Genomic DNA, 26,579 nt, shown 5'->3' on the forward strand with positions numbered 1-26,579 from the left:
AATCCCCCTTAATGGCTCATCACCCAGGCTGTCAACTCCCCAGAAAACTAGCCTGGCTGTTCCAAGAATGGAAGCCTTGATTAAATTCTAGCACTTGCCAGATCCAGGGATTGGCATTCAGGTCTGGCATCCTCCTGAACACCCCAAAATCATTAGAGTATCTTTTCATGACTACGCCAGTTATAGTTTTATTCCCAGACACAGTTCAAAGTACTGCTTTTAACATTCAAGTCTTCACAGCTTGAGCCCAGGAAAATGATAGGATTGTGTTCTCCCATATCAACCCGTGCAGCTAGTAAAATCACCTTCAGACATGCGCCTTAGGGTGATCCCATTTCCCGAAATTACATAGCTGAAAACAGGGAACAATGACCCAGCTTCTGCTAATCTGGTACAATTGCAAAATTCTGCTACGGATTCATCAAAAGACGAGTTGCCCATGAACCTTGCTGGATTTGTGTGCAATGGGCATGCTTTCAAGCGGGAGGTATGTTCTGGAAAGAGGTAGTCTGAGGATAGGAGAACAGGGGCTTCTCCTAAATTAATCATTAACCATCGATGCAGAGCAACCCCAGTAAAATGACAAAAGTCCCTATTTTCAAAAGTGTTTCAAAACAACACCAAAGGCAAACAACACCTTTCCCTCACACAGCTTTTTGAGATGGATGAAGAAAAGTATGCAGATAATTTTCGAACTTCTAAAGGTAAAGATGATCTCCCTGTTCCCCTTGTTTGGCATTTGCCAAAGGTTTTGTAGCTTTTTCCTGAAGGATCGGCCAATCAGTGAGATCCATCAGCTCTTGGGAAGGATCCTCTCCAGGTGACTAAATCCGCTTGAAGTGCTGCAAGTCTAGGGATGGTGGTGGAGCCCACGATCTCTGGAACATTCTCCCAAGTTATGCTTGTTTGGAGCTTTGTTCAGCCCCAAGCAAAGATCTTTGAATTTAACCTGTTTTTAAAGTCACTTTTAACTTGGAATGCTGCTGAGTTTGCTGCTTTTTTCGGGTGCTTTTAATGTTTCTTGGATTTTGTATTTTGAACTGAATACTACTATATTGATTTGCTATTTCTTTTTTCATTTGAAGTGTGGGTGGCAGTCAGTTGCCTTAAAACACTTAAGTGGACCCTTGCAGTTAGGCTTGCTAATTATTCCTTGCCCTAAAGAATACATTCATTTTGGCAGCCCCAGTGAGTGAGTGTGAAAATCCTCACCCCAGCCTGAAGAGCCAAGGAGCAGACGCTGAAACCACATCTGGGTGAAGTGGTCGTCTTAGGCCCGCTGCTTTGGCAGGCAGCCTCAATGAGCACAAAAGAACTTCATTCCATCCCCACTCACTGAGCTGCGACTTCTGTGCCACACGCAGAACATATTTGCTTGCTACATTTTTTGCCCATCAAAATTAGTGACTAATCATTTGTGGTTAATGAAGCAAATCTTTTTGATGGCCTAAAAAGGTTGAATGCTACATTTCTAAATCATTAACCACAAATGGTTAGTCTCTATTTACCCTCTCAATAAAATAAATTAGAAGAGCCGACCTCGGTCCAAATGAGGCAGGGGGAGCATATCTCCAGATGCACAAAGCGAGGGGTGGATTAGTCTACTTCCAGGCTCTGTCAGTTCTGCATTCATAAGTCCCTTCTATCCAGCTTCCACTTTCATCTTTTTTTTTTAATCCATACAAAAAATTGGATGGGTGATAAACCTGCCTCGCAGGGTTGTGGCGATGGAATAAGGAGGAGGGGAACCATGTATGTCACCTTAAGCTGTTTGGAAGAAAAAGATGGGGTATAAATACAATGTGTGCATCAATCAAAGAAGAATTGTATTTAGATACTTACTTTATCACAGGATAGTATTTAAATACACATATCTCAATGTACACATTTCTAAACATATAAAGGTAAAGGGACCCCTGACCATTAGGTCCAGTCATGGCCGACTGGGGTTGTGGTGCTCATCTCGCTTTATTGGCCGAGGGAGCCGGTGTACAGCTTCCGGGTCATGTGGCCAGCATGACAAAGTCGCTTTGGGAAACCAGAGCAGCGCACGGAAACACCGTTTACCTTCCCGCCGGAGCGGTACCTATTTATATACTTGCACTTTGACGTGCTTTCGAACTGCTAGGTTGGCAGGAGCAGGGACAGAGCAACGGGAGCTCACCCCGTCGGGATTCGAACCGCCGACCTTCCAATCGGCAAGTCCTAGGCTCTGTGGTTTAACCCACGGCACCTCCCTTTTGCGCATATACTGTCAAGTACTGTTATCACAAAATTCAGTGTAGGGCAGAATTATGTTCTGATTAGGAATGGTGGAGAAATTATGTTCAGTTCACAAAAATTTTTGTGAGGACTTTTTAAAAAATTGCACGCTGATGCTGCAGTGTGAAATGTGGAAAATTGAATTTAAGAATGGAAAAATGAGAAACCAAGACATAGGTGCAGATTAGGTTGGTTAGCTTTAACATGCAGACCTAACAAAATTCTCCTCCATCTCTGTATGCATGCAAAAGTGATTAGAAGCTCCTATGAAGGGAAAATGCACCAGCCATAATCCTTTCTTGAAGGCCAATACTTTTTACCTTACTTTTTACCAAAGAGAAGTCTGCATAGGGTCAAATTCCCATCATCTCATTTTCCTCTTGTGAAGGGAGAAATCTTATTCAGAGGCCATTTTTCCTGATCTATGCACTGTTGGGTGTCTCCTACCTGCTGATTGTCATTGGCTTTGTGGTGGCCCTCTCCAAAGGTACGTTTTCTCCTTTACTGCCTACATCATGTCATCTGTAAATCAGAGAACTGTTTTGGGTGGAGTTTATGGGCTCAGGTAGCAGCAGAGCCTGTAGCAAACACTCTTGTCATGGACTGGTTGGACATAGGCCATGTGATCCAGAGGACAGGATCACACTTCAAAACGACCTTGACAGATTAGAGAACTGGGCCAAAACAAACAAGATGAATTTTAACAGGGAGAAATGTAAAGTATTGCACTTGGGCAAAAAAAAAGAGAGGCACAAATACAAGATGGGTGACACCTGGCTTGAGAGCAGTACATGTGAAAAGGATCTAGGAGTCTTGGTTGACCACAAACTTGACATGAGCCAACAGTGTAACGCGGCAGCTAAAAAAGCCAATGCAATTCTGGGCTGCATCAATAGGAGTATAGCATCTAGATCAAGGGAAGTTATAGTGCCACTGTATTCTGCTCTGGTCAGACCTCACCTGGAGTACTGTGTCCAGTTCTGGGCACCACAGTTCAAGAAGGACACTGACAAACTGGAACGTGTCCAGAGGAGGGCAACCAAAATGGTCAAAGGCCTGGAAACGATGCCTTATGAGGAACAGCTAAGGGAGCTTGGCATGTTTAGCCTGGAGAAGAGGAGGTTAAGGGGGGATATGATAGCCATGTTCAAATATATAAAAGGATGTCACATAGAGGAGGGAGAAAGGTTGTTTTCTGCTGCTCCAGAGAAGCGGACACGGAGCAATGGATCCAAACTACAAGAAAGAAGATTCCACCTAAACATTAGGAAGAACTTCCTGACAGTAAGAGCTGTTCGACAGTGGAATTTGCTGCCAAGGAGTGTGGTGGAGTCTCCTTCTTTGGAGGTCTTTAAGCAGAGGCTTGACAACCATATGTCAGGAGTGCTCTGATGGTGTTTCCTGCTTGGCAGGGGGTTGGACTCGATGGCCCTTGTGGTCTCTTCCAACTCCATGATTCTATGATTCTATAGAGGAACGGTGGGAAGAACCAGCTGGGAAGCCACCATAGAAAGAAGGCTCAGAGCCCAGGAAGTGGCAGTGGGACAATGTGTGGTTGCAGGGAGAAGATGGGGAAGACTGGGTAGAGGAGGTGTCAGGAACCGAAGGGGCTATAGGGCTTAGTGAACTGGAGAGCCTGTGGCAGAGAGAAGATCAGAAGCTGAAGCAGGTGAGTGAGAGGAGAGAAGTCAAAAGGTAGAGATAAGTCCAGCTGGGGAAGAGTCACAGGTATCTCCCCCTCCTGTTGTGACAAGCTCCCCTCCCTCCTGTCTCCCAGAAGCAAGAAACGCATGAAAAGGGCAGATGAGGGGTTGGCTGCATGTGGGTGCAGTCTCTGACTGCTTGGGAAAAGCCCTAGAGAGGAGGGAATTTTAGACGGCTGTGAGGGGGTAGGGTCTCAGCAACTGGTTTTCATGGAGTAAGACCACCAGGAATGAGCTCCTGTGCTCGTTGTTGTTGTTGTTGTTTAGTTGTGTCTGACTCTTTGTGACCCCATGGACCAGAGCACGCCAGGCCCTCCTGTCTTCCACTGCCTTCTGCAGTTTGGTCAAACTCATGCTGGTAGCTTCAAGAACAGTGTCCAACCATTTCGTCCTCTGTTGTTCCCTTCTCCCAACATCAGGGTCTTTTCCAGAGAGTCTGCTCTTCTCATGAGGTGGCCAAAGTATTGGAGCCTCAGCTTCAGGATCTGCCCTTCCAGTGAGCACTCAGGGCTGATTTCCTTCAGAATGGACAGGTTTGATCTTCTTGCAGTCCATGGGACTCTCCAGCACCATAATTCAAAAGCATCAATTATTCGGCGATCAGCCTTTTTTATGGTCCAGCTCTCAATTCCATACATCACTACTGGGAAAACCATGGCTTTAACTATACGGACCTTTGTTGGCAAGGTGATGTCTCTGCTTTTTAAGATGCTGTCTAGGTTTGTCATCGCTTTTCTCCCAACAAGCAGGAGTCTTTTAATTTGTGACTGCTGTCACCATCTGCAGTGATAATGGAGCCCAAGAAAATAAAATCTCTCACTGCCTCCATTTCTCCCCCTTCTAGTTGCCTGGAGGTGATGGGCCCAGTGGCCACGATCTTCGTTTTTTTGATGTTGAGCTTCAGACCATATTTTGCGCTCTCCTCTTTCACCCTCATTAAAAGGTTCTTTAATTCCTCCTCACTTTCTGCCATCAAGGTTGTGTCATCTGCATATCTGAGGCTGTTGATATTTCTTCCAGCAATCTTAATTCTGGCTTGGGATTCATCCAGCCCAGCCTTTCGCATGATAAATTCTGCATATAAGTTAAATAAGCAGGGAGACAATATACAGCCTTGTCGTACTCCTTTCCCAATTTTGAACCAATCAGTTGTTCCATATCCAGTTCTAACTGTAGCTTCTTGTCCGACATAGAGATTTCTCAGGGGACAGATGAGGTGATCAGGCACTCCCATTTCTTTAAGAACTTGCCATAGTTTGCTGTGGTCGACACAGTCAAAGGCTTTTGTGTAGTCAATGAAGGAGAAGTAGATGTTTTTCTGGAACTCTCTAGCTTTCTCCATAATCCAGCGCACGTTTGCAATTTGTTCTCTGGTTCCTCTGCCCCTTCGAAATCCAGCTTGTACTTCTGGGAGTTCTCAGTCCCCATACTGCTTAAGCCCGTCTTGTAGAATATTAAGCATAACCTTGCTAGTGTGTGAAATGAGTGCAATTGTGCAGTAGTTGGAGCATTCTTTAGCACTGCCCTTCTTTGGGATTGGGATGTACACTGATCTTCTCCAATCCTCTGGCCACTGCTGAGTTTTCCAAATTTGCTGGCATATTGAGCGTAGCACCTTAACAGCATCATCTTTTAAAATTTTAAATAGTTCAGCTGAAATATAATCACTTCCACTGGCCTTGTTAGTAGCAGTGCTATTAGCAGTGGTTTCTAAGGCCTATTTGACTTCACTCTCCAGGATGTTTGGCTCAAGGTCAGCAACCACACTGCCTGGGGTATATGAGACATCCATATCATTCTGGTATAATTCCTCTGTGTATTCTTGCCACCTCTTCTTGATGTCTTCTGCTTCTGTTAGGTCCTTACCACTTTTTTCCTTTATTTATTTTTTAAATAATATTTATTAGAAGTTTAAAAGTTACACAAAAACAAAAAACAAAGAGAAAAGAGAAGAGAAAAAAAGAATAAAAAGTTGCAAAGAAAAAAAGCAAAAAAAACCCAATACATCAAAACACAAGGGGAAAAAACAATACAGCAAAAAAACCACAATACATCAAAATCCTTATCTTTCATTAACTTATTTCCTCGACCTCCTCACACCTCCCATTTTTGTGTTCCAGTTGTTAATTATATCAGCAAATCCTTTCCGTCTTTCACTGCTTTCTATCTTTTAGCTGTCTTAATTTATTTTTACCTTATCTTATCATCAAAACCTTAAAAATTATTTATACTTACCTCCTTATAATATTTCTACTAAAGTCATGTAATTTCATTCCAACATTTCCTAACATTCATTAATTTTACAATATTTCTCTAAATAGATTTTTAATTTTTTTTCCAAACTTCTTCCACCGTCTCTTCTCCCTGGTCTCGGATTCTGTCAGTCCTTTCTATCAGTTCTACATAGCCCATCAGCCTGGTGATCTTCTATCCGAGGCTCTTAACTCTTCTCCATGTCCCATCTGCAGGTCTTCTTCAAATTTATGCTTACACTTTACTTCCATCTTGACAGTTCCTTTATTCCTTGTCGGCAAGTCAGCCCATACTCCATAGTCAAAACTAAAGTCCAAAAGATGTTTCAGGGCATGCTCCAAAGTCCCTTCGAGGCTAAAGGCCTCCACAACTCCAATCTCCCCCTGGCCCAGATCCGAATCACAAAGTCCAGAGCATCCCTTCATAAGGGAGTCTGTCCAACTTTCCTTCTCCGATCCAAGCAGGGCATCGTCTCTCCAGATCTGACTTTCAAAGTCAATCACACATGACATCAGTTTATATCCATCAAATTGTCTCTGTGAAGACGAGACCTCTTGTATTACTTGAGATTCAGAAGCAGTTTTTTCCATCGTCTTCTCCACAGCTTGCCATTTCGAAATGGGTTCCTGAGTCAATACCCGAATATTTTCTGTATAAATGTTCACTTTTTGTCCAAAATCAGTTGTTTTTTGTCCCAAATTGTCAATTTTATTAGCCGTCACATCAGTCTTCTCATAAAGTTGTTCCAGTAGGGCGCTTATCTTGCAAAATGCATTCACTAGGGCTTCTTGTTTTGACATTCTTGACCAAGGTCACTTTTATTTCTCACAGTCCTTGATTCTATGAAAAATTCCTTCACTCCTGCAACAGTTTCAAAGGCTCCCTCTAGAGGAAACAATTTCTATTTGTATCCTTTTAGACCCAAATCCAATAACAAAGTTAATTCTCAATTTTCAGTTACTTTTTTTCTCCTTTTTAAATGCAGAGGAAAGCAGTGGAAACAATGTATATCTCTTATTTAGCTATCTATCAGCATATGTTCTATTCGCAGTCAATGAGTTTTCCCAGACTTACTGACAGTTTTCCCTACCCTCCTTTGGCTGGCAGAGGCTGTGCTTTGGTTCTGAGGCAGGGAAGAGCTGTACAGAATCTGGGGCATAAAAGCTGACCCAGCCAAACTGCTACAGTGAGGATGCCTTGGGAAAGCTCTGCAGCTCAATGTCAGAGCATCTCCTTGGTGTCCAGAAAGTCCCAGGTTCAGTCCCCAGCACCTCCAGATATGGCTGAGAATGTCCGTGGTCAGAAACCTTGGAGAGCTGCTGCAAGCCAGTGCAGCCCACACTAAGCAAGATGGTCCATTATAAGGCAGATTCTTATGTTCCCAACCCTGAGAGTGCAGGAGAAGATGCAGCGATCAAGGAAACATACAGCACAGCCTTGCGTGTTGGTAAAAAAGGTAAAAAAGAGGTAGAGGTAAAAAAGATGGCACTTGAGTATGTGTGGGCTACAGGTTCAAACATACACACTCACTGAAAATGATACTGATGATTTTAACTTTTTAAATATATCAGTACATCCCCAAATTCTGACAGCCAGTCCAGCATTTTGGGTGGACTCCAATTGGTCCCCTTGCACTTCCCAAAGGCGCTTTTTTCCAGCACAGCCTTCATCAGCCTGGTGCCCTCCAGACAGCACTGGCCCACCCATGAGGCAGGGTGAAAGAGCCACCTCAGGCGGCAGAAGCCAAACAAGCAGCATCCCCATGGACACCTCAGCCTGCCATCTCAGCCAGCAGAGCAGTCTTGCAAGATCTCTCTGGCGCTTCTGCCGGTGCCTCTGCTCTGCTGGGGTGGGTGGGCAGCGCACCCGTGGGGAGACCACCTCTCTGGCTTCCCAGGTGAGGGTGGAGGAGTGGCACAGGGTGGGGTGGCAGGGATGTGCTGCCCCTGCCTGCAGGATTTCCTGTAGGGCACAACCAGCATGGTCGGAGATGGCAGGAGGTGACTTATCCATACCATAAATTTAAAGCACATTTCTTTCCCCCAAAGAATCCTGGGAACTGTTGTTTGTTAATGGTGCTGGGAATTGTAGCTCTGTGAGAGGTGAGCTGCAGTTTCCAGGATTCTCTGCAGGAAGCCGCATGATTTGATTTCACATTCTGTGGATGCCTCTCCACTCATGCCAGAAGAGGAGAAATGGTGTCCCTGGAGCCCCACTCTGCCCTACAATGCCTTCCTCGCAATGGGCTCCAGATTTGGGGCCCCTTTAGAATTAGGAGGCAGGTGTGTGATGGGTGAGGGGGAAAGTCCTCTTCCCTCCTCTTCGGCCACCAGAGGTGGACCCAAAGCCATTCTGTGAGCACAAGGTTGATTCTGCCCTTTGCCTGTTATACAAAAAAAGCTGCCAAAAGGTTCAAAGGTTAAAAAAAACACCCGTAACAAGGATGACCTTTTCATGGTGGCTTGGCATTCCTACTCTTATGTAATTGGAAATGGGTAGCAGGATGAAGGAAGATTCTGACATATATTTTTCTCCCCCTCTTTATCACGCCAGTTGCATTTGCATCCTCAGAAATCAGCAAGCTCCGCACAGCCCTTGCGAAGGATCCCTACGGACATGATTTTCACTGTAAGTTTCTGTTGCTACAAAGACCTCAGTCTCCAAGGGTTGAGAGACTTCAGGGGTGTCGGCGTTCACCTCAGGTTCAGTTTCCCTGAAATGAAGGTCACAGGAGAGACTGGTGTGTTTTTGATATAGGGTTCTATTTACACATATATACATCCCGAGCAGAAGAAGAAGAAGAGGAGGAGTTTGGATTTGATATCCCGCCTTTCACTCCCTAGTCTCAAAGCGGCTAACATTCTCCTTTCCCTTCCTCCCCCACAACAAACACTCTGTGAGGTGAGTGGGGCTGAGAGACTTCAGAGAAGTGTGACTGGCCCAAGGTCACCCAGCAGCTGCATGTGGAGGAGCGGAGACGCGAACCTGGTTCCCCAGATTACGAGACTACCACTCTTAACCACTACACCACACTGGAAAGACTCACAGCATTAACAGATTTGCTCCCCCATTAAGCTTCCAGACCTTCCCCCACCTCTGGGTCAAGGGAGCTGACCAAGAGAACAGCTCCATCACAGATCAGAGGACAACAGGGAAACGCCTGTCTCTCTATTAAAGCTCTTCCCTTCCTCTGAGGTGTGCCCAGTTGTCCACCACCAGGATCTAGGATCCAAATCCTCTTCTGGGATTTCCGGGGGAGATCTTGGTCAGGTGATTCCACCGCTCCTCCTCATCCAGCCAGTCCCTGACATCTCGCCACACACAAAGCAATAGCTTTGGTTCAGCACAGAGAGCAAGATGAGACCAGCCTCTGGCCAATTGTTCTCCTACCCCCTAGGGATGACGTGGCTCCAGCCGGGTAAGGGAGGAAGGCCTGTCTTTGGTTAGCTAGTGTTCTTGACCCTTAACAAGCTTGGCCATTAACAAAGAAAATGGTTCCTTCTGCTACAGAATCTCATCTTACAGATGGAAAACCACAGGCTTGGAGGGGACCCCAAAACACCATCCAAACCAACCCCAAGCTTATAACAGTATATTCCCCTTTGCAGGGAGGGTCTGCCTTCCCAGCCTCCACCCAAATTCTGCTCCAAGTCCTTTTAGGTGATCCCACAAGAAGCTCAAAGTAAGAGAGTTGTTTCTAAAAACTACCCGTTTCTGCTTTTTATAAATGAACTGATTTCAGCCTCTCCTGATCATAATCAGCAAGACATCCTGTAACTTATTTACTTAATGACTTAAAATTAAAAAGTTTTCTTTTTTGAGATTAGTGTTACGTGTCCGTACCTGGAGTCACATTAGTCATGTAAATACATTGCAGAATAAACTGTGCAAATTAAAATTTATGGATGGGAAGCCATGTGGAGAGGTGTCTGCAGTGTTGGACTTGAACCTGAGAAACCAGGCACAAAGCACTGAGCCCTGCAATGCCTCTCAGCCCAACCTACCTCACAGGACTGTTGTGAGGATAAAACAGGGGAGCGGGGAACCACCTATGCTACCTTGAGATCCTTGGAAGAAAGGTGGAATAAAAATGTAATAATAAATAAGTCAGTTTAAAAAGGATAAATGTATTTCATTTAGGCTGCCTATGCACCACCATCAATCTAGAGCACATTGAACACAGCACATTCAAAGTACATGGCTTGCCCCCTCCCCAAGAATTACGGTTACAGTTCAACACTACATCTGCAGCATTGAACACACAACGCTGGGTCACTAGAACAACCCAGCCGTTGTTCTCTGGTACTTTTTAGACCCTGCTAAATTGACAAGCTAGGCTAATGCCAAGTTCTCTCTCTCTCTCTCTCTCTCTCTCTCTCTCTCTCTCTCTCTCGTCTTTTTCCTTTGCTCAGTGTTTCCGTGTGGTGCCGACACCAGACAATGGGAATATTTCAGTGGGAAATGCTACTACTTCTCCCTGAAGGCCGTGTCCTGGCACATGGCCAAAGCGCAGTGTGAACAGCAGCACTCTCAGCTGGTCATCATTAACAATTTGGCCAAACAGGTAACAAGATGTGAAACATATTTTCCTTGATCACTCACTCCCTTGCCTAAGACAGGCAAAGTGCTCTTGCCCATTGACCAGCGAGCAACTCTTCTCTGCACAGTAGGCAGCCCAGAATCTTCATCTTCACAGAAGCAATGGTTGTAAGAGGAGAACTGGCCCCATCGACGCAGGCACTTCCGCCTACACAATGGAATTCCTGTCCCTGTGCCCCCCCCCCCCCCAAGTCTGCTCTGGACGTTGGAGAACCCCAGGGAAAAAATGGGAGGGAGGGTGAGGAAAAGGAGAGGAAGATGGAAGTCCTTGCACTAAAGGGATGCCTTTGTTTGACACAGCCCCATATTTCTGTATTTTGGATTTGCCTCTTGCAGAATTTCATACAGACACGGACCAGGAATGAGCGCTATTGGATTGGACTCCATGACCAACACACAGAGGGCGAGTGGAAATGGCTGGACGGCAGCAATTACAGAACAGGCTTCAAGTAAGCACTGGGCAACTCCTCTGGGGTCATTGTGGGACTAGGCCAAAGGCACTCCCCACTCCCGAGGCCACGGCCCCCTCACGGCTGTTTCTCAGTGACTGGAGGTCACAAGGGGTGACAGTGCCACTGCCAGTTTTTCGTATGGGAAGCAACTTGGTCACACCGGTCCTGTGTTTGGAAGGCTGCAACACTATGGAACAATAATATAATAACCCTATAATAATATTATTAAAAAATAATAATATATTATAGGCTGCAATCCTATGCCCACTTGACCTATGAATAAGCCGCAACAGACACAGTGTGAGTAGACGTGTACAGGGAATAAATATTTTTAGTTGTAAAAGTAAATAGGCTTTCAATTTTAATTTAGGGAGGAAAATATTAATCTGTTAGAGGTTTGGGAAACAGTGGCCTAGAATTCCTAGTGGGTGAACATAAATAGGTTTAGTGAATTTTTGGTGGTGATGATTATGCTGATGATGCTCAGAGAGAGACAGAGACATCTTGCTTCCATCACAGGAACTGGAAGCAAGGAGAACCCAACAGTTATCGAAACCAGGATGAGGACTGTGGCCAACTTTGGATCAACGGGGAATGGAATGACTACACCTGCAGTTCTGAATCCTTCTATGTCTGTGAGAAAGCCTTACCAGTGAAGCCGACATCTGCATCCAAGAGGACCTGAGCACCTGCCTTGATCTTCATGACTAATATGAGCCACTTCAAACCCTAACCTGGTGACAGCTCAAAAAAAAAGCAATGTCAGGAAAACATTATTATCATTATTATTTCTAAAATATCAAACAAACTTTCAAGATTTCATTTTAAAACCCAATTATTTGAGGAAAATGGCAGATTTACTGCTGACATAGAAATTCTTAAGCAATTGCAATTCTGTCCTTCCTTACAGGGTTCCTGAGATGGTGTAAGAAAAGCACTTTCAACGCTATAAAGTATTATATAAACGCAGCTGCTACATGTGTTGTTTTGTTATTTTAGTGACTGACCCTTTTGAAAACACCCACATGAAATTTCACATAAAAGATACCCCCCAATATTGATACGTATTTGCACAGCAGGTATGTGTTGTGAGCCTAGTGAAATCAGAGACACAGAGAGCTTCTTTCAGTTCTTTTATTTAACTCAACAGAAATACACAGAGAGGCCATGAATTATGCTCCCCCAATCTTGAGACTTTGCTCAGAATGCCTGCTCCACCCCCCTTGCGGTACTTCATAGCTTCCCAACCCCTCCTGCTGCCTACGGTGCCCAGCAAAGGAATCTCTCTTTGACTTTCCGCTCTAAGATACGCAGGGAGCGCCTGGTTCAAGGAGGAGGAGGAGGGTCTACCAGGCTTTCAAGTGACATTGTGTCCACTGCCTGCTGTGCTGTTTCTCCCACTTCGGACTCCTGTCTCTGTGTAGGACTGGAGCATCTGCTAGCTTGCTCCTGTCCCTCCATTATTTCCCAGCGTGCCACCACCACGCATCTGGGTCCATGCTAATTGCACCTGCCTCCTGCCCAGAAGCCTCCTGGGGTGGTGGTTGGTCTCCACCCCTCCTCCTCATCTGACCAGTCCCTGACCATATGGTACCAACCTTTAGGGTAGGATAGAAGTGTTGTCTTGATGCTTCTCCCTTAACCACTAGGATTTAGCTCAGCCTGTCTCTGGACTCTGGAACTTCATTAGATGCTGCCCATTAGTGCTTGGCCTTCTCACACCTAAGCCTTTAAAAAAAACACAACTAACAGTCTTGAACTCTGTATATGGCTTAGCCCTAGCCTTGAGCTCTAGGCCTGCTGTACCACCAGCTGGGCAACTGGTCTTCCATGTTCCTGACACTAAGCCTTGGGGTTAGTGGCCGGGAACCTGCAGAACCTGAGGCTGATGGTCAGGAGCTCTCTGAGCCTGAGGCAGGACTTTCAAAGGATGCCTGGCCCTTGAGCTGATAGGTAGGAATACATATCATCCAGGAAACTATGTCTCCCAACAGAGGAGACATATGCTCATAGGACACTGGTTGGAAGGGAGAAATGCCACTGCTCTGCTGGCATAAGGCCAGAGGTCAGCAGTGGGAAATCTGTGGCCCTGCAGATCTTCTGGACTCCAACTGCCCTCTGCCCCATCAGCATGAGCAGAGAATCAAGGGGTGCAAATGCTCTGGAAGGCCTGTGGATGCCATCTTGCTAGTCAAGTTAACTCGGGATGTGACGTCTGGTGCCTCGCGAAGCACCTGAAGTCACGTGGAGGTGCTGTCCAAGGCCTCACAGGGCCTTGGATGTGACTTCCAGGGTCCCCAGGCACTGCTGCGGCGCATGGTGTAACAATCTGGGGTCCAAGTTGGCGCCCCTGCCCGGGGCACATAGCTAGTTGGGAAAAGGGAGTCTTTTCACGCTGACTGCCTGTCAGATGCTTCCTTATCTGAGAGATGGATGAGAGTTGGGAAAGGGCCTCTAAGTTAGGGGTGAGTTAACTGGGCTGTGGACGCCAGTTTATGTCGCTTGCTTTGTGCATAAGTAATGTTTATCATATGAGCACCTAACAGACAAGTCATGACGACTGCTTGCTGCTTCGGCACCCGTTCCAAAACTATAGAGGCAGCAGGGCTATAGAGCAAGGCAGACCTGCTCACAACTCGTGTGCCTTGCAAGATCCCTGAGCATGAGTTGGGGAGGATGCAACTGTTCCCCCCAGTGGGAGTGCCATCGGGTGCTGGGTGACCAGGCTGTGCCCTCCCCTTCTGACTATCCCCATCCCCAAGGAGGAAAGAAGAGAGATGGGCATCCTGCTTCCCCAGCCTGGGGCATCCTGGGAAGGGAAAGTGCCATTGTTAAGTTGTGGGCGAACATATCAGACGACAGCGATTCTTCCAAAGCAGCTCTTTATTTGTAAGCTGGAGCAGAACTGGCTGAGGAGCTCAGTCAGCCTGCTTATATAGAGCTCCAGAACAATGTACCGGTAACTGTTGCCATTTTCTAAAACTATCCAATCACTGAACGTCACTTTCGATCCTTCATTTGCATACAAACTATCCAATCACTGAACGTCACTTTCGATCCTTCATTTGCATAACTATCTACAGTATCCCCCTGCTGGCCCAGGGTGAGAACTTCAGTACATAACAGCCTTCTCCTCCAGTCTCTGGTCTCCAGTCTCAGCCTCCCCCCACCCCCTTATGTCATCCAGCTGCCATGCCACTCCTGAGCTTGGTGATGCCTCAAGACTCATAACGTGGAGAGCACAAGAGTCAGAGGTGACTCATTTTGTCAAGTCACCAAAGAATAGAGCCAGGGCAAAAATAAGCCTGCAGAGCGTCCCCCTCCCTGCAATTGGGCCAGAGAGGCTTGCCCTGCTGGGTAGATCCCAGAAGGAGCCATTGGCCGTCATCTGTCCTCTCCCTCCTTGACTTCCACCTGCAACTGACTGCCTCACACACCGGTGCAGTCTGGGGGTGATCCTCCCCCGTCTCACTGGGCTTTTTCTGGCAATCCTTGTCACTCTGCTGCTGCGTATCCTGAGTTCCTCTGGCATACCAGGGCTTCGCAAGTATAGGATTGCACCTTTCATTTATTACGTGATTATGTTCAGGATTTATTACACCACCCCTTTCTACGAACTTTTCAGAGTGGACTTACTGACCCAAAAATGCAGTCAGTAGAAAGCTAAAGATCTCTCTCTCTCTCTCTCTCTCACACACACACACCCCTTGGCTTAAGAACAGTCCTGTTTAAGAACGATTTGGTTTATGAACTGCACAAAACCGGAAGTAGTGTCCTGGTTTTTGAACTTTACCTCGGTCTAAGAACGGAATCTGAACGGTGAAAGGGCACCAGCAGTGGGAGGCCTCATTAGGGAAACCGCGCCTCGGTTTAAAAAGTTTCAGTTTAGGAATGGACTTCCAGAAGGGATTAAGTTCATAAACTGAGGTACCTGTGTGCGTGCGTGTGTGTGTGTCTGTGTAACAGTGATCTGTTCTCTGATTAGAAAGTGTAATAATATTTACACTTATTGCAGCCTAAACTAACAAGGACTATTGATTTCAAGTGTGTTTGCCTCCTAACCTTGATTTCTGCCAATGGCCAGAAATCAGAGAGAGAGAGAGAGAGAGAGAGAGAGAGAGAGAGAGGAGCAGGAGAGGAGGACCAGTGTTGAAGCACCTACACTTTGGACATCCTGGCCTGTTGAGATCAGGTGCCTTCACTATACTATTTTCCTGTTTAGACAAGCCTAGCCAGATGCTTAGAAAGTTGATTAATCTATTTTAGTATTTAAACTTTCAAATGTTTCAAATTTGTGATTTCTTTTCTTTGTAAAGTGGTATATACATTTTATGAAATCAATCAATCAATCCAACCTGTAGAGAGCCACGGTTTCCTCCTCCAGTTTCCTTGTTTTTGCTCAGATATGGAGAACTTTTGTCCTTCTAGTTGCTGCTGAACTACAACTCCCATCACCCAGCAAACATTGGGGGGCCATCAGATTTCTAGCTCTGGTTTTTAACCCCTGGGCCCTGCCTCTTTACTCCCAGGCCCAACATGAGTCAACAGTGTGATGCAACAGCAAAAAACACTATTCTAGGCTGCATCAATGGATGTCGAGTGTCCAGGTCAAAGGAAGAAGTGGCGCCACACCCTTCTGCCTTGGTGAGACCTCACCTGGAATACTGTGTCCAGTTCTGGGCACCACAATTTAAGAAGGATACAGGCAGCAACCATTTTGCACAGGGGTTCTGTTCCTGACCCCTGCATGCATCAGCAGAGCATGATAAGACCACCCCGTCCCATTCCGCCCCCAGCTCCATTTGGGGGCCACTTCAGGGTCGCCAGAAGCAAGCATGTAAGCGAAGTGCATCAAGTGGACACGTGTAAAATGGTCGCTTCCTGCCTTGACCAGCTGAAAGGTGTGCAGAGGAGGGCGACCAAGATGATCAAGGATCTGGAAACCAGCCTTATGAGGAACAATTGAGGGAGTTGGGGATGTTTAGCCTGGAAAAGAGGAGACTGAGAGGACATATGAGAGCCATCTTCAAGTATCTCAAGGGCTGTGACATGGAAGATGGATCATACTGGTTTTCTCCTGCTCTGGAGGGTAGGACTCGAACCCATGGCTTCAAGTGACAAGAAAGGAGATTCCAACTAAACATCAGGAAGAACTTTCTGACAAAGCTGGAACAGTCCCCCACAGAGGGTGGTGGACTCTCCTTCCTTGGAGGTTTTTAATCAGAGCTTGGATGGCCATCTGCCATGGATGCTTGAGTTGAGTTTCCTGCATTGCAGGGGGTTGGACTAGATGACCCTTGGGATCCTTTCCAACTCTTTATTTATTTATTTATTTATTTATACATACTGTACATACATACATACATACATACATACACACACTGCCCATTTCGGATGAAGGCTGATACTTCATGGAAGGAGACTATAGCACTGATTTCCACGCACAAAGATTTTGAACAGGCACTAAATTCATTACCATGTTGTCTAAGAACTCTCTGGACCACAGTTCAATGAAGGATGTTTCAGCTGCCATTGCATTTTAAAAACTGGCAGGCAGGCTGAGGGCAGAGGGGCAGAGGTGTGGTCTCTGCCATCCCTGCAAGTTACAGATTAACTCTTCTTGTGGAATAGCCAAGGTAAACTGTAAAGTCCTCATTTTGGAAAGTCAAGATCTGGAGTGGGGAAAGGACCTCTGCAAGATGGAGGAAGAAAAAATGCAAGATGACTTCCGGACATATAAAGGTAAATATTTTCTCCTCCTCTTTCTCCTCCTCCTTGGCACTGTTAACAGCAGCGCAACCTTAATTCTGTCGCAGTTAAGAAAGTTGACTGTGGCAAGGACGTCTCTGGCTCAGATCTCTATTTGACACTATTGTGCCTTGTCCAATAGTTCATTTATGTGTTTGTTTGTTTGTTTGTTCTGTCTTGTGTGTCCCCCCCCCCCCCCCCCCGTTTTCTGTGCTGCAATATATGTGCTTGTCTAATGCCACAAGGCAGATTTATTTTTCAGCCAACAGGCTTTCAAAGATGCTTATTAAGTCTATGTTGAAAAGGGTGGGAGATGGGGTGTTAGACAAGATGGAGTTAATGGGCCAAGAAATAATTGCTTTCACTATTGTACTTTAGGGAGCTGAGCACTTCCTGGTTCCACATATATTACTGGAAATTGAGGTTTCCACAAATAATGTGAATTAAAGCACTCTAGTCAACTTACTGCAACAAATTCCCTTTTTTTAAAAAAAGCTTTTTTTACGGTTAGGATAGTGACAGGTGGAAATGCACTGAAAAATGTGCCGTGAGCAAATGGCTAATGGGAAGACCTGCAAGCAAATCCTTTGTCCCTCTTTTGTCACTGAACCTCCCTGCAAACAAAGGATGCCTGCTAAATAAAGACCTGTAAGCTTTGTAATAGCAAATCCGAATGAATGCTTAAGAAAAAGACCATCCAGAGGTTCTTTTAATGTTCAGGCCAGGTTGCCGGGCACAGAAGCAGCTAAGGAAATCAGAGGTGGAGGGGCGAAAGTGACTCCAGGGGCCCTTCCAAGACTGCTGCTTTATTGTGGGCATGTTTGTTTCTTAACCCCACGATAAAAGGTAAAGGTACCCCTGCCCGTACGGGCCAGTCTTGACAGACTCTAGGGTTGTGCGCCCATCTCACTCAAGAGGCCGGGGGCCAGCGCTGTCCGGAGACACTTCCGGGTCACGTGGCCAGCGTGACATCGCTGCTCTGGCGAGCCAGAGCCGCACAGGGAAACGCCGTTTACCTTCCCGCTAGTAAGCGGTCCCTATTTATCTACTTGCACCCGGGAGTGCTTTCGAACTGCTAGGTTGGCAGGCGCTGGGACCGAACAACGGGAGCGCACCCCGCCGCGGGGATTCGAACCGCCGACCTTTTGATCGGCAAGCCCTAGGCACTGAGGCTTTTACCCACAGCACCACCCGCGTCCCCACGATAGTGCAAGATTTATTCTGCTTTATTAGTTCATCATAATAACCCCTCCCCCCACAAAACAACACAAGGCTGCAGCTGCACAGCAAGCAGCACAGCTGATACTTCAAGAAAGTTCCAAGACATCATGCAAGCACAGTAAGATAGCAAGAAAGTCTGCACCAAGGCAAGTGTGATACCGTTGCACACCACCCCAGTCTCCAAGGGGTGCAAGATTCCAGGGATCCCAGGCACTTACCAGGGGCTTGTGTTTCCTTTTGGAAATGAGGCGCAGCGGAGACTCTGGTGTCTTTATGATATATGGTTTATTTACTCATATATACAACCTGAGCCTACATTGGAGGAGTTCACAGCAAGGGTCTTGTTTCTCCGGTAGCCACAACCTTGGATTCCAACAGAAATCAATCATACCTCTGTCTCTCTCGCTCCCCATTTGCTGTTTTGCTTCTAGCTCACATCAGAGCAACTCTCAACTCTCAGTTCGGGCTTTGTCCTTCCAACTATCTCTGAGCTGAGTGAGGGGCCCCACCCATTTGCCATCTAGCACAGATTAGATTTAACACTGGCACCATCCAGGGGGCCTGGCACACTCATCACAATGCGCTCGCAATGGGTGCATATCCTCAACTCAAAGCACTTGCTGGAAACTCTGTTGCAATAAAGGTTCTTGCATGATTCCAGCAGTCATGGAACAATGGCTATATCTTTTTCTTCTTTTTCTTTTCTTTATTTAAAGAAAGAAGTTACCTTAATTTCACCCGGAGACCGGTCTTCCACATCTGCATCCTGCTGATGGTCTCTATCCTGGGAGCTGCTGTTTTCTGCATCGTGGCTCTTTCCAAAGGTACTTTAACCATTTTCCTCTTTATCGTTCAAAACATTTCATCTATAAAGGACATTGTTTCTTGGCTTTGTCTCCATCAGAAACAAAGGGAGGTGTATGTGTTGGTTTATTATTCTTTAATAACTATGAATGAATTTATATATTTATTTTAAAGATTTCTATGCTGCCCCTCAATATAAATATTTCTAGCACAACTGGCACAACAATAATCAGCCCTGCTCATAATGGCATAGGGTGTGAATCAAGCTGACTTAACTAGATAGAAAAATAACTATCAATACCCGCCTAAACAAAAATGAGCAAAATCACTAAATGAAGTGAAGTGAAAGCTGATTTGTGTACAGTTGTAGTGCTGCCAACTTTTGGAAATCTGACCAAGAGTCCTTCCCTCAGGGTCTCCAGGGAAGGGTAAATGAAGTCTAAGGTAAAGGTTAGGTAAAGGTACCCCTTGCCCGTACGGGCCAGTCGTGTCCGCCTCTAGGGTTGTGTGCCCATCTCACTTAAGAGGCCGGGGGCCAGCGCTGTCCGGAGACACTTCCGGGTCACGTGGCCAGTGTGACGAAGCCGCTCTGGCAAGCCAGCACTAGTGCAGCACACAGAAACACCGTTTACCTTCCCGCTATAAAGCGGCACCTATTTATCTACTTGCACTTAAGGGTGCTTTCGAACTGCTAGGTGGGCAGGAGCTGGGACCGAAAGATGGGAGCTCACCCCGCCGCGGGGATTCGAACCACCGACCATGCGATCGGCAAGCCCTAGGCACTGAGGTTTTACCCACAGCGCCACCCGCGTCCCTGAAGTCTAGCAGGAGGCAAAAATCCACTGCCAACATTTACCACTCCATTCACAGGTGATGATTTGATGGGGTCCTGTTTTGGCAATTGGGGGATTTTTAAGGGTTCATGGAGACAGACTTGCCACTCGTGGGGGTGAGGAAGCAGCAGTCTGCCATCATCTGTCACTTTTCTCCCCAAAATGTCCCAGTACAACATCCTTATGAAGTGGGTAGCGTGTTGGCTGGTCCCCATCCACTAACTCAGGGTTCTTCAAACTATGGTCCCCATAAGTTTCTGGACTACATTTCCCATTACCCTAGTGGTGGTCTGAGGGCCTCTGGTTGAAGTTAGATTCTCCTGGTGAGAGAGCTGAATCCCACAGGCAGCTTCTTTCCTGCTTTCCCTGAGGGCTTTTACCACCTGATGTAAGAGAGGCAGAGGTAGGGATGGAAAGCCAGCGAAGTTGCCCAGACCGAAAAAGGGGGCATATTGCATGCAGATGGCACATTTTTGAAGTTCTCTTACCTCCTCACTTCCCAGGCCAGGAGGAGCAAGATGGGTTTTCGTGCATGTCTCCTGGTTAGACTGGTCAGTGAGGAAGGCCACACACTCTCTTCTCTGAAGCATCCACCCCATCTCACCAAGTTGCTAAGCAACGGCCTGGGAAAGTAACTGTCCATGTTCTGCTAGGCTGGAAAGGGATGGCGAGAACAAAGATGCTGTGGGGTGAACTTCTAGCTTGCGGTGCCAGAAATGGGGCAGAAGGGGAGAAATATCCGGGATCCTCAAGTGAAACTTTGTTGGATGACCAGGGACTGGATCCCTAAGGCCTGGCTGAAGCTGAGAGCAGTGTAAGAGGAACCCAGACAACTCTTGCGTGAGGGAACCTTGGCTGGAAGAGTGGAGAGGCCCCAAAGGACAGAGCTGGGAGAGTCCAGGACCCACAGAGCAGAAGCAGACATCTGGGAAGGAAAGGTGCCTCATCCCATGGTAGATCCTGGCGGTGAAGCGGCCGGAGCACAACCGGCAAGGGTTCTGGTCTGTGCAGAGGCCCATAAAAGGTCTAATATAATGTTCCCATTGTTACTCGTGTTACTGGTCTCCATCGCCCATCAACCCAAGCAAACATGGTCGATAGATCACTGCACATGCGCCACTCAACCACATTGATTGACAGAACTGGCCCTACAACAGGCGTCACATAATGCCCGTTCCACATTTATAAGAACTGGGTCTTCACCTCCACTTTGGAACTCCCTGCCTATTGAGGTCAAGCAGGGGCCTTCACTGGGCTCTTTTTGGCACCTGCTAAAAGATTCTTGTTTAGATAAGTCTACTCAATTATTTTAAACTAGGGTTGTGACTTTTTTCTTAATTTTATTGTTTTATCTTTTTGTAAAGCACTTTGAGGTTTACAATCAAGTGGTTTTATGAAATAAAATACCGTACTTTTCCGTGTATAAGACTAGGTTTTCCCCTGAAAATAATGTCCAAAATAGTGGAAATCTTATACATGGGGGCGTCTATAACAGGAGTTGCAGTCCACATCTGCAGGGCCACAGGTTTCCCACCCTTATATTGGGAGATAATTTGTTATACAATTAGCATAATGCCAACTTCAAACCACTTTGTGATGTTTGGAGGGGTGTGGGAAAGGGAGGCATTGTTTCAAAGTTAATTGATTAATTAGCACAACACTGACATTCAAAGTTATTACTAAGCATTTCATCGCTAAACCTCTCCTGATTTGCTGTCTCTCAAGAATAATAAACCATATCACACCTCCGTGCATCATAACGTCTGCCATTTAATATGTTTCATTTCAGCTCTAAATTCTTAACATTTCCCCCTTTTCTTCTTTTAAAATTTTAAGCAACAACACTTTCATCAGAACTGAGTGAATTGATTGATGAGAGTCCAAAGCCGCGAACGGGACATGATTATGAATGTAAGTCTTGTAACATATTGTTGCCTGCCGCTCCACTCCCTGCATGGTGTGAGATCCAAGGTCTTCCAGATTCTCACCCAGGGTTCATGTTTCCTTTGGGAATGAGGCTTAGCGGAGACTGTGGTGTCTCTATGATTTATTTAGAAATACATGTGCAACCCGATCCTACAATGGAGGGGATCACAGCATTAAAAACCCAAGAGGGTCTGGTTTCTCGCATATCCACAGCCTTGGATTCCAAACAGAAATAATCAAACAGTGTTCTCAATTGTTGCTCTGACTCTCTCTCCAGCTTGCTCCTTTTCCCTCTGGCTCACTCGCTGAACTCTCAGCTCTTGCCTTTGTCTTTTTCCTAAATACCCTCTCACAGATCCACTTCGTTTTCCTTAATGGCCCATCACCTGGACTATCACCTCAACACTGGAAACTAGCCGGACTTATATTTTAACACTTGCTGGATCCAGGGGTTAGAAAGGTCTCTGCTTACAGCCTACTTCCCCCACCCCAAACATATATTCTTCTCTAGGGTGATCAGTTATCCTGAATCTCAGACCCTAAACATCAGGGAGCAGAGCTTGAAAGCTAGGGAGTGGTGCCTCACATAGCAGTGGTGGCCCTCAGTGATTTTCTCTTATGAGCTTTCAATTGATCTCCTAATTGATCTCAAGTATAAAAGGAATATCAGAAGCACCTTGCTGAACCTGTCCAAAGACCCTTTGAGTCCAGAACAGCACTCTCCACTTGCAATTCATGTTATATTTGAGCTTTCACGTGATCTAAAAGCCACTTCCAGAGTTATAGTGGAATATGGTGCAAGTTTAGCATTTGTTTCCATATTTTTTGCAAACAGATTTTTTTCTGGAAGCAAATAAGACAGAAATGGGCAGTAAACTTGCACTATACTCCTCTACAGTTCCAGAAGTGGCTTTTGTGAAAGCTCACATATAATACAGAACTTTACAGTTAGGGAACAGCATAACCCTCAACCGTCCCAGGAAATGAGAAATCCTGTTTTTTCTCGTGAGCATGGCAAACATTTTGGGCACTGCAATATTGCTTGATTTCGCACTGCAATTTTCCCCTAAGAAAAGTTTTTATTTGGGGGGGAGGCAATCTCTTTGGGGCACTGTGCCCTAATAAAGTGTTTTTTCAGGACTGCAATCTTGCACAGGTCGTGTAACTTGTGCAGAAGTGCAGCCCTGGAAGATGGTGTCCCAGTTTTTTGTCATGACATGTTGGAGGGTATGGAACAGCTGTTAAAACGGAATTAACTGCCATGTGAAAGCAGGCTGACTGCCATCAGTCCCAGCCAGAATGTTCATTTTTGGAGGCAGCCAACTTCTGAACTTCCATTTTCTGGGAAATCACAAGAGCAGAGAGGACTGTTTGTGGGCTTCCCATCGGCATCTGCTGACCACTGTGAGTCCAGGATGCTGAACTAGTTGGGCCTTTGGCCTGATCCAACAGAGCTCTTCTTATGAACGTAGGAGCTGCATTCAAACATCACCTGGAGGGCACCACTTTGCCAGCTCCTCCTCCTTTAAATAGATGGACGACTGCATAGCTAGATACATGCCTACTGCACTTTCTGTGCTCTCAGACATCTCTAAGCTTTACTTTACTTTTCAAGCCATTGGCTAATGTTGTCTCTCTTTCCTTTGCTCAGTGTTCCCATGCAATCCTGACACTAGAGAGTGGGAATACCACAATGGAAAATGCTACTACTTCTCCCTGCAGAAAACTAACTGGATGCAGGCCAGGGATGATTGCGCTGTCAGAAATTCAAAGCTGGTTGTCATTGATAGTATGCCTGAACAGGTAAAAAGAAAGGAAACGGCCAGGGCTGGTGTGCTGGAGTTGGAGGAATCAGGGAAAGTTGGGGGAAACCATTGCACCCAGAGAGACTGGGGGGCTTAGTTGCCTCAGTCCAACTTACTTGGCATGCATCTCCCGATCACAGCCAGGCTACAGTTTCCAAACTGGGCTCCAGAGAACCTGGGGTTTTCCTGAATGCTTATCAGGGGTTCCTCAAAAAGAAAATTGTGGACAAACGTCTCTGAAAAGTCAGTTTGACCGCCACTACGGATGTTCCCCTGTATCAACATACTGTCCATGGTTGGCCCAGTGGATGTGTTTCTGTACACCTGTACCTGGCTCTGAATGCCTTCAAGATTTTCCAGTGAATTCAACTTGGGAGGATTTGCCTCTTCCTTGATAAACCCATCTAATGGCTACTCGTGCCCCATGCTGTACCGTGCTTTTCAACATAGAAACCTAGGAAGCAGCCTTAGATCACGTCAGACCAATAATCCATCTAGTTCAGGATTGTCTACATTGACTCTCAGCGGCTCTCCATGATTTCAGGCAGGAGTCTTTCTCCAGCTCGACCTGAAGCTGCCGGGTGATGGATCCCAGGACCTTCAGGAAGCAATGCAGATGCTCTGCCACTGAGCTGCAACTCTTCCCGCCAGGTTCTGTGCTGGAGTGGCCTTGAGCGGCCAGCCATGCTCACCACAAAATGTTGCCACATGGCGTGCTTTCAGAGGGCCAGCCAGCCAGGAAGCTGCACCCTCTGCCAGGAGCCTCCAGTCCAATACTCCCTGACACCCAGCTTTCGTTTCCTGCACACAAACAGCCAGGCAATGTTTCACTGAGCATTCTTAGATCTCATTGAGCTGTTTTGGTTTTCTCCCCCGCCCCCCGACAAAATGTACTTCTGCTAACCTTAGGGACCACCACCAGTCTGTTGATGCACATGGGTCATACTACTTTGGCTGCATAAAGCTCTACGCTGATGCAGCACCCGTGGCAGAACTGAACCCTGTGGAACCTAACACAGCAATGGCCGAGAAACTGATTCTGGATCCTCCTAAACGTCATCTTCCAGCAGAAAGTCCATGTACTCTCATGTACTCTCATTTATCTGATTTTTCTTTCTCATGCAGAATTTCCTTATGACCCGGACCAGGAATGACCGTTATTGGATGGGCCTCACGGACACAGATACTGAAGGACTGTGGAGATGGATTGATGGCAGCAGTTACTACTCGGGCTTCACGTAAGCACTGAGCAGTTGTCATCCCTTTTGTTATGCAGCTGGCATCAAGTGCGGTCAAAACAAATTTGGAAATGGCATTCTCTTCTCAAATTCTGCCAGCGGGAATTCTCACATGACTGATGTTCTTTCAAGCATAACCTCACCAAAAGCTTTCTTCTACAGTGACTGTTCCCAGCCTTGGGACCCCAAATGTTGGACTACTGTCCCCATCATCCCCAGCCAGCATAGACAATGGTCCAGGCTGATGGGATTTGTAGTCCAACAACATATAGAGACTCAAGGTTGGGAAATGCTTTTCTAAAGGGTCAAACTCTGCATCCCCTTAAGTATGTCCTTGGATCCTTTTTTTTTCATTTTTGAACTGAAATCCACCATAGACGCTCTGAAAAATAGTCCTCATGGACTGCCTGCAGCAGTGGAGATGGTTTCAGTGAGAAAATGGCATAAGGGGGAAGAGTGGAGCACTGCAATCCTGTTCAAACACAGGGGCACAATGCAAGAACACCACCACCCCAATATATTTGTGACTAATAGCCAGAGGACTTGGATCAGTTCTGTTGCATGATTAGACCTCTCAGGCACTATGACCCCAGTCCAAATCTCTCTTCCTGCACCCCACCCAAACTGCTTTTTGGCCATGAAAAAGACATCAAGAGGGAAGTCTATCAAATTCTGTATATCTTGGATTTTCGATATTTTTCAAAGTATTTAACATTCAATGCAGGTACTGGAAGCCAGGGGAACCGAATAACAGTGGGAACGAAGACTGTGCGCATCTCTGGGGTTCTGGGGAATGGAACGACGTCTACTGCAGCTACCTGTGCTACTACATCTGTGAGAAGCCTGTGCCGAGCGAGAAGCAGGGCAGGGGGACCTAAGCACTTTGGCGGAACCTCGCCCAGGCAGGCATCCGAGGCTCAATGGCCAGGCGCTGTGGGATTTCCCCACACAGAAATGTCACTTCCCTAACGTAATCAAAGAGGTGCTCTAAAGATAACTTGAGTTTAAAAACCATTTGACTACTTTTTGGTTAACTCCTGGCTGACGCTGAAGATCCCTGCTGACTACTGTATTCAAGATTTCTGCTCATTAATTATTTTGGCACCTCAGCAGCAGCTATGCCAAATGGATTTGATAGGCTTTCAGTCTGTATACCTTGAAGCTTGGCTTGACGCTGAAATAAAACCCCAAGTGGGTGATGCTTGGTGAGATACTTTCACACCACGGGATGTTGGTCCCTCACTCTGCCTGAGTTCTGGAACACTGAGGTCCACTGTGGGCATGTGGGAAGTTATTTGTTTAGCAGCCTTTAAATGTGTATGTTCACCAGTAGACCAGTCCAGTGGGTAAGAAACAACAGTAGCAGCCCAAAGCACCACCATGTGTGTCACACAGGGCCCTGTCAGCAGTGTGTGGTGACAGATGGCACCCAGCAAAACATCACTACACATCTTTTTTTCTTTTTCCTTTTTTAAAAAAGATCCACAGTTAACTAATATTTTATTTTATATGGGATTTTCTTACCCTACTGCATTATCCACTGATCAAAAACTTGAATTAAATATGGGAGGGGAGAATGCAGGCTGCCACTTGGATGAGTATAACATTGTGTGGGCAATGTGAAAAACAAGTATACCTGGAATATATCAGATCCACTTTAAACTGTCTGTGTACACAATCCTGGCAACACTGGATCCTTTGCTTGAGACTCTGCACAGATTTTCCTTTATGAGAA

At 46.2% G+C, this 26,579-nt stretch overlaps 1 protein-coding gene and 1 long non-coding RNA gene across 2 annotated transcripts; both read left to right on the forward strand.

Annotated features, from left to right (window-relative positions):
* The first annotated feature begins 547 nt into the window (after window positions 1–547).
* Window positions 548–26,050, forward strand: LOC310672874 (uncharacterized protein). Its single transcript, XM_083430526.1, has 13 exons — window positions 548–704; window positions 2,651–2,749; window positions 8,772–8,846; window positions 10,631–10,782; window positions 11,154–11,266; window positions 11,789–11,952; window positions 16,066–16,170; window positions 16,823–17,011; window positions 18,955–19,062; window positions 21,712–21,786; window positions 23,453–23,604; window positions 24,732–24,844; window positions 25,569–26,050. Exons 1-13 carry the CDS (start codon window positions 662–664, stop codon window positions 25,720–25,722), a joined length of 1,542 nt encoding a protein of 513 aa, XP_083286652.1. The 5' UTR covers window positions 548–661; the 3' UTR covers window positions 25,723–26,050.
* LOC310671939 lies at window positions 19,866–21,630 on the forward strand. The gene is made up of 2 exons (XR_014508296.1): window positions 19,866–19,912; window positions 20,651–21,630. It is a non-coding gene; the product is annotated as an uncharacterized lncRNA (long non-coding RNA).
* Window positions 26,051–26,579: the final 529 nt, after the last annotated feature.

This window comes from Podarcis tiliguerta (assembly GCF_965153285.1).
Source record: "Podarcis tiliguerta genome assembly, chromosome: 2".
Taxonomy (NCBI): domain Eukaryota; kingdom Metazoa; phylum Chordata; class Lepidosauria; order Squamata; family Lacertidae; genus Podarcis; species Podarcis tiliguerta.

Bases quoted from the DNA above. Each gene is read 5' to 3' on its own strand.
- LOC310672874 (XM_083430526.1), top strand. From the start codon at position 662: ATGGATGAAGAAAAGTATGCAGATAATTTTCGAACTTCTAAAG. The intron at 17,012-18,954 runs GTAAATATTTTC...CTTTATTTAAAG, and splicing joins TGACTTCCGGACATATAAAG to AAAGAAGTTACCTTAATTTC. The intron at 19,063-21,711 runs GTACTTTAACCA...TAAAATTTTAAG, and splicing joins CATCGTGGCTCTTTCCAAAG to CAACAACACTTTCATCAGAA.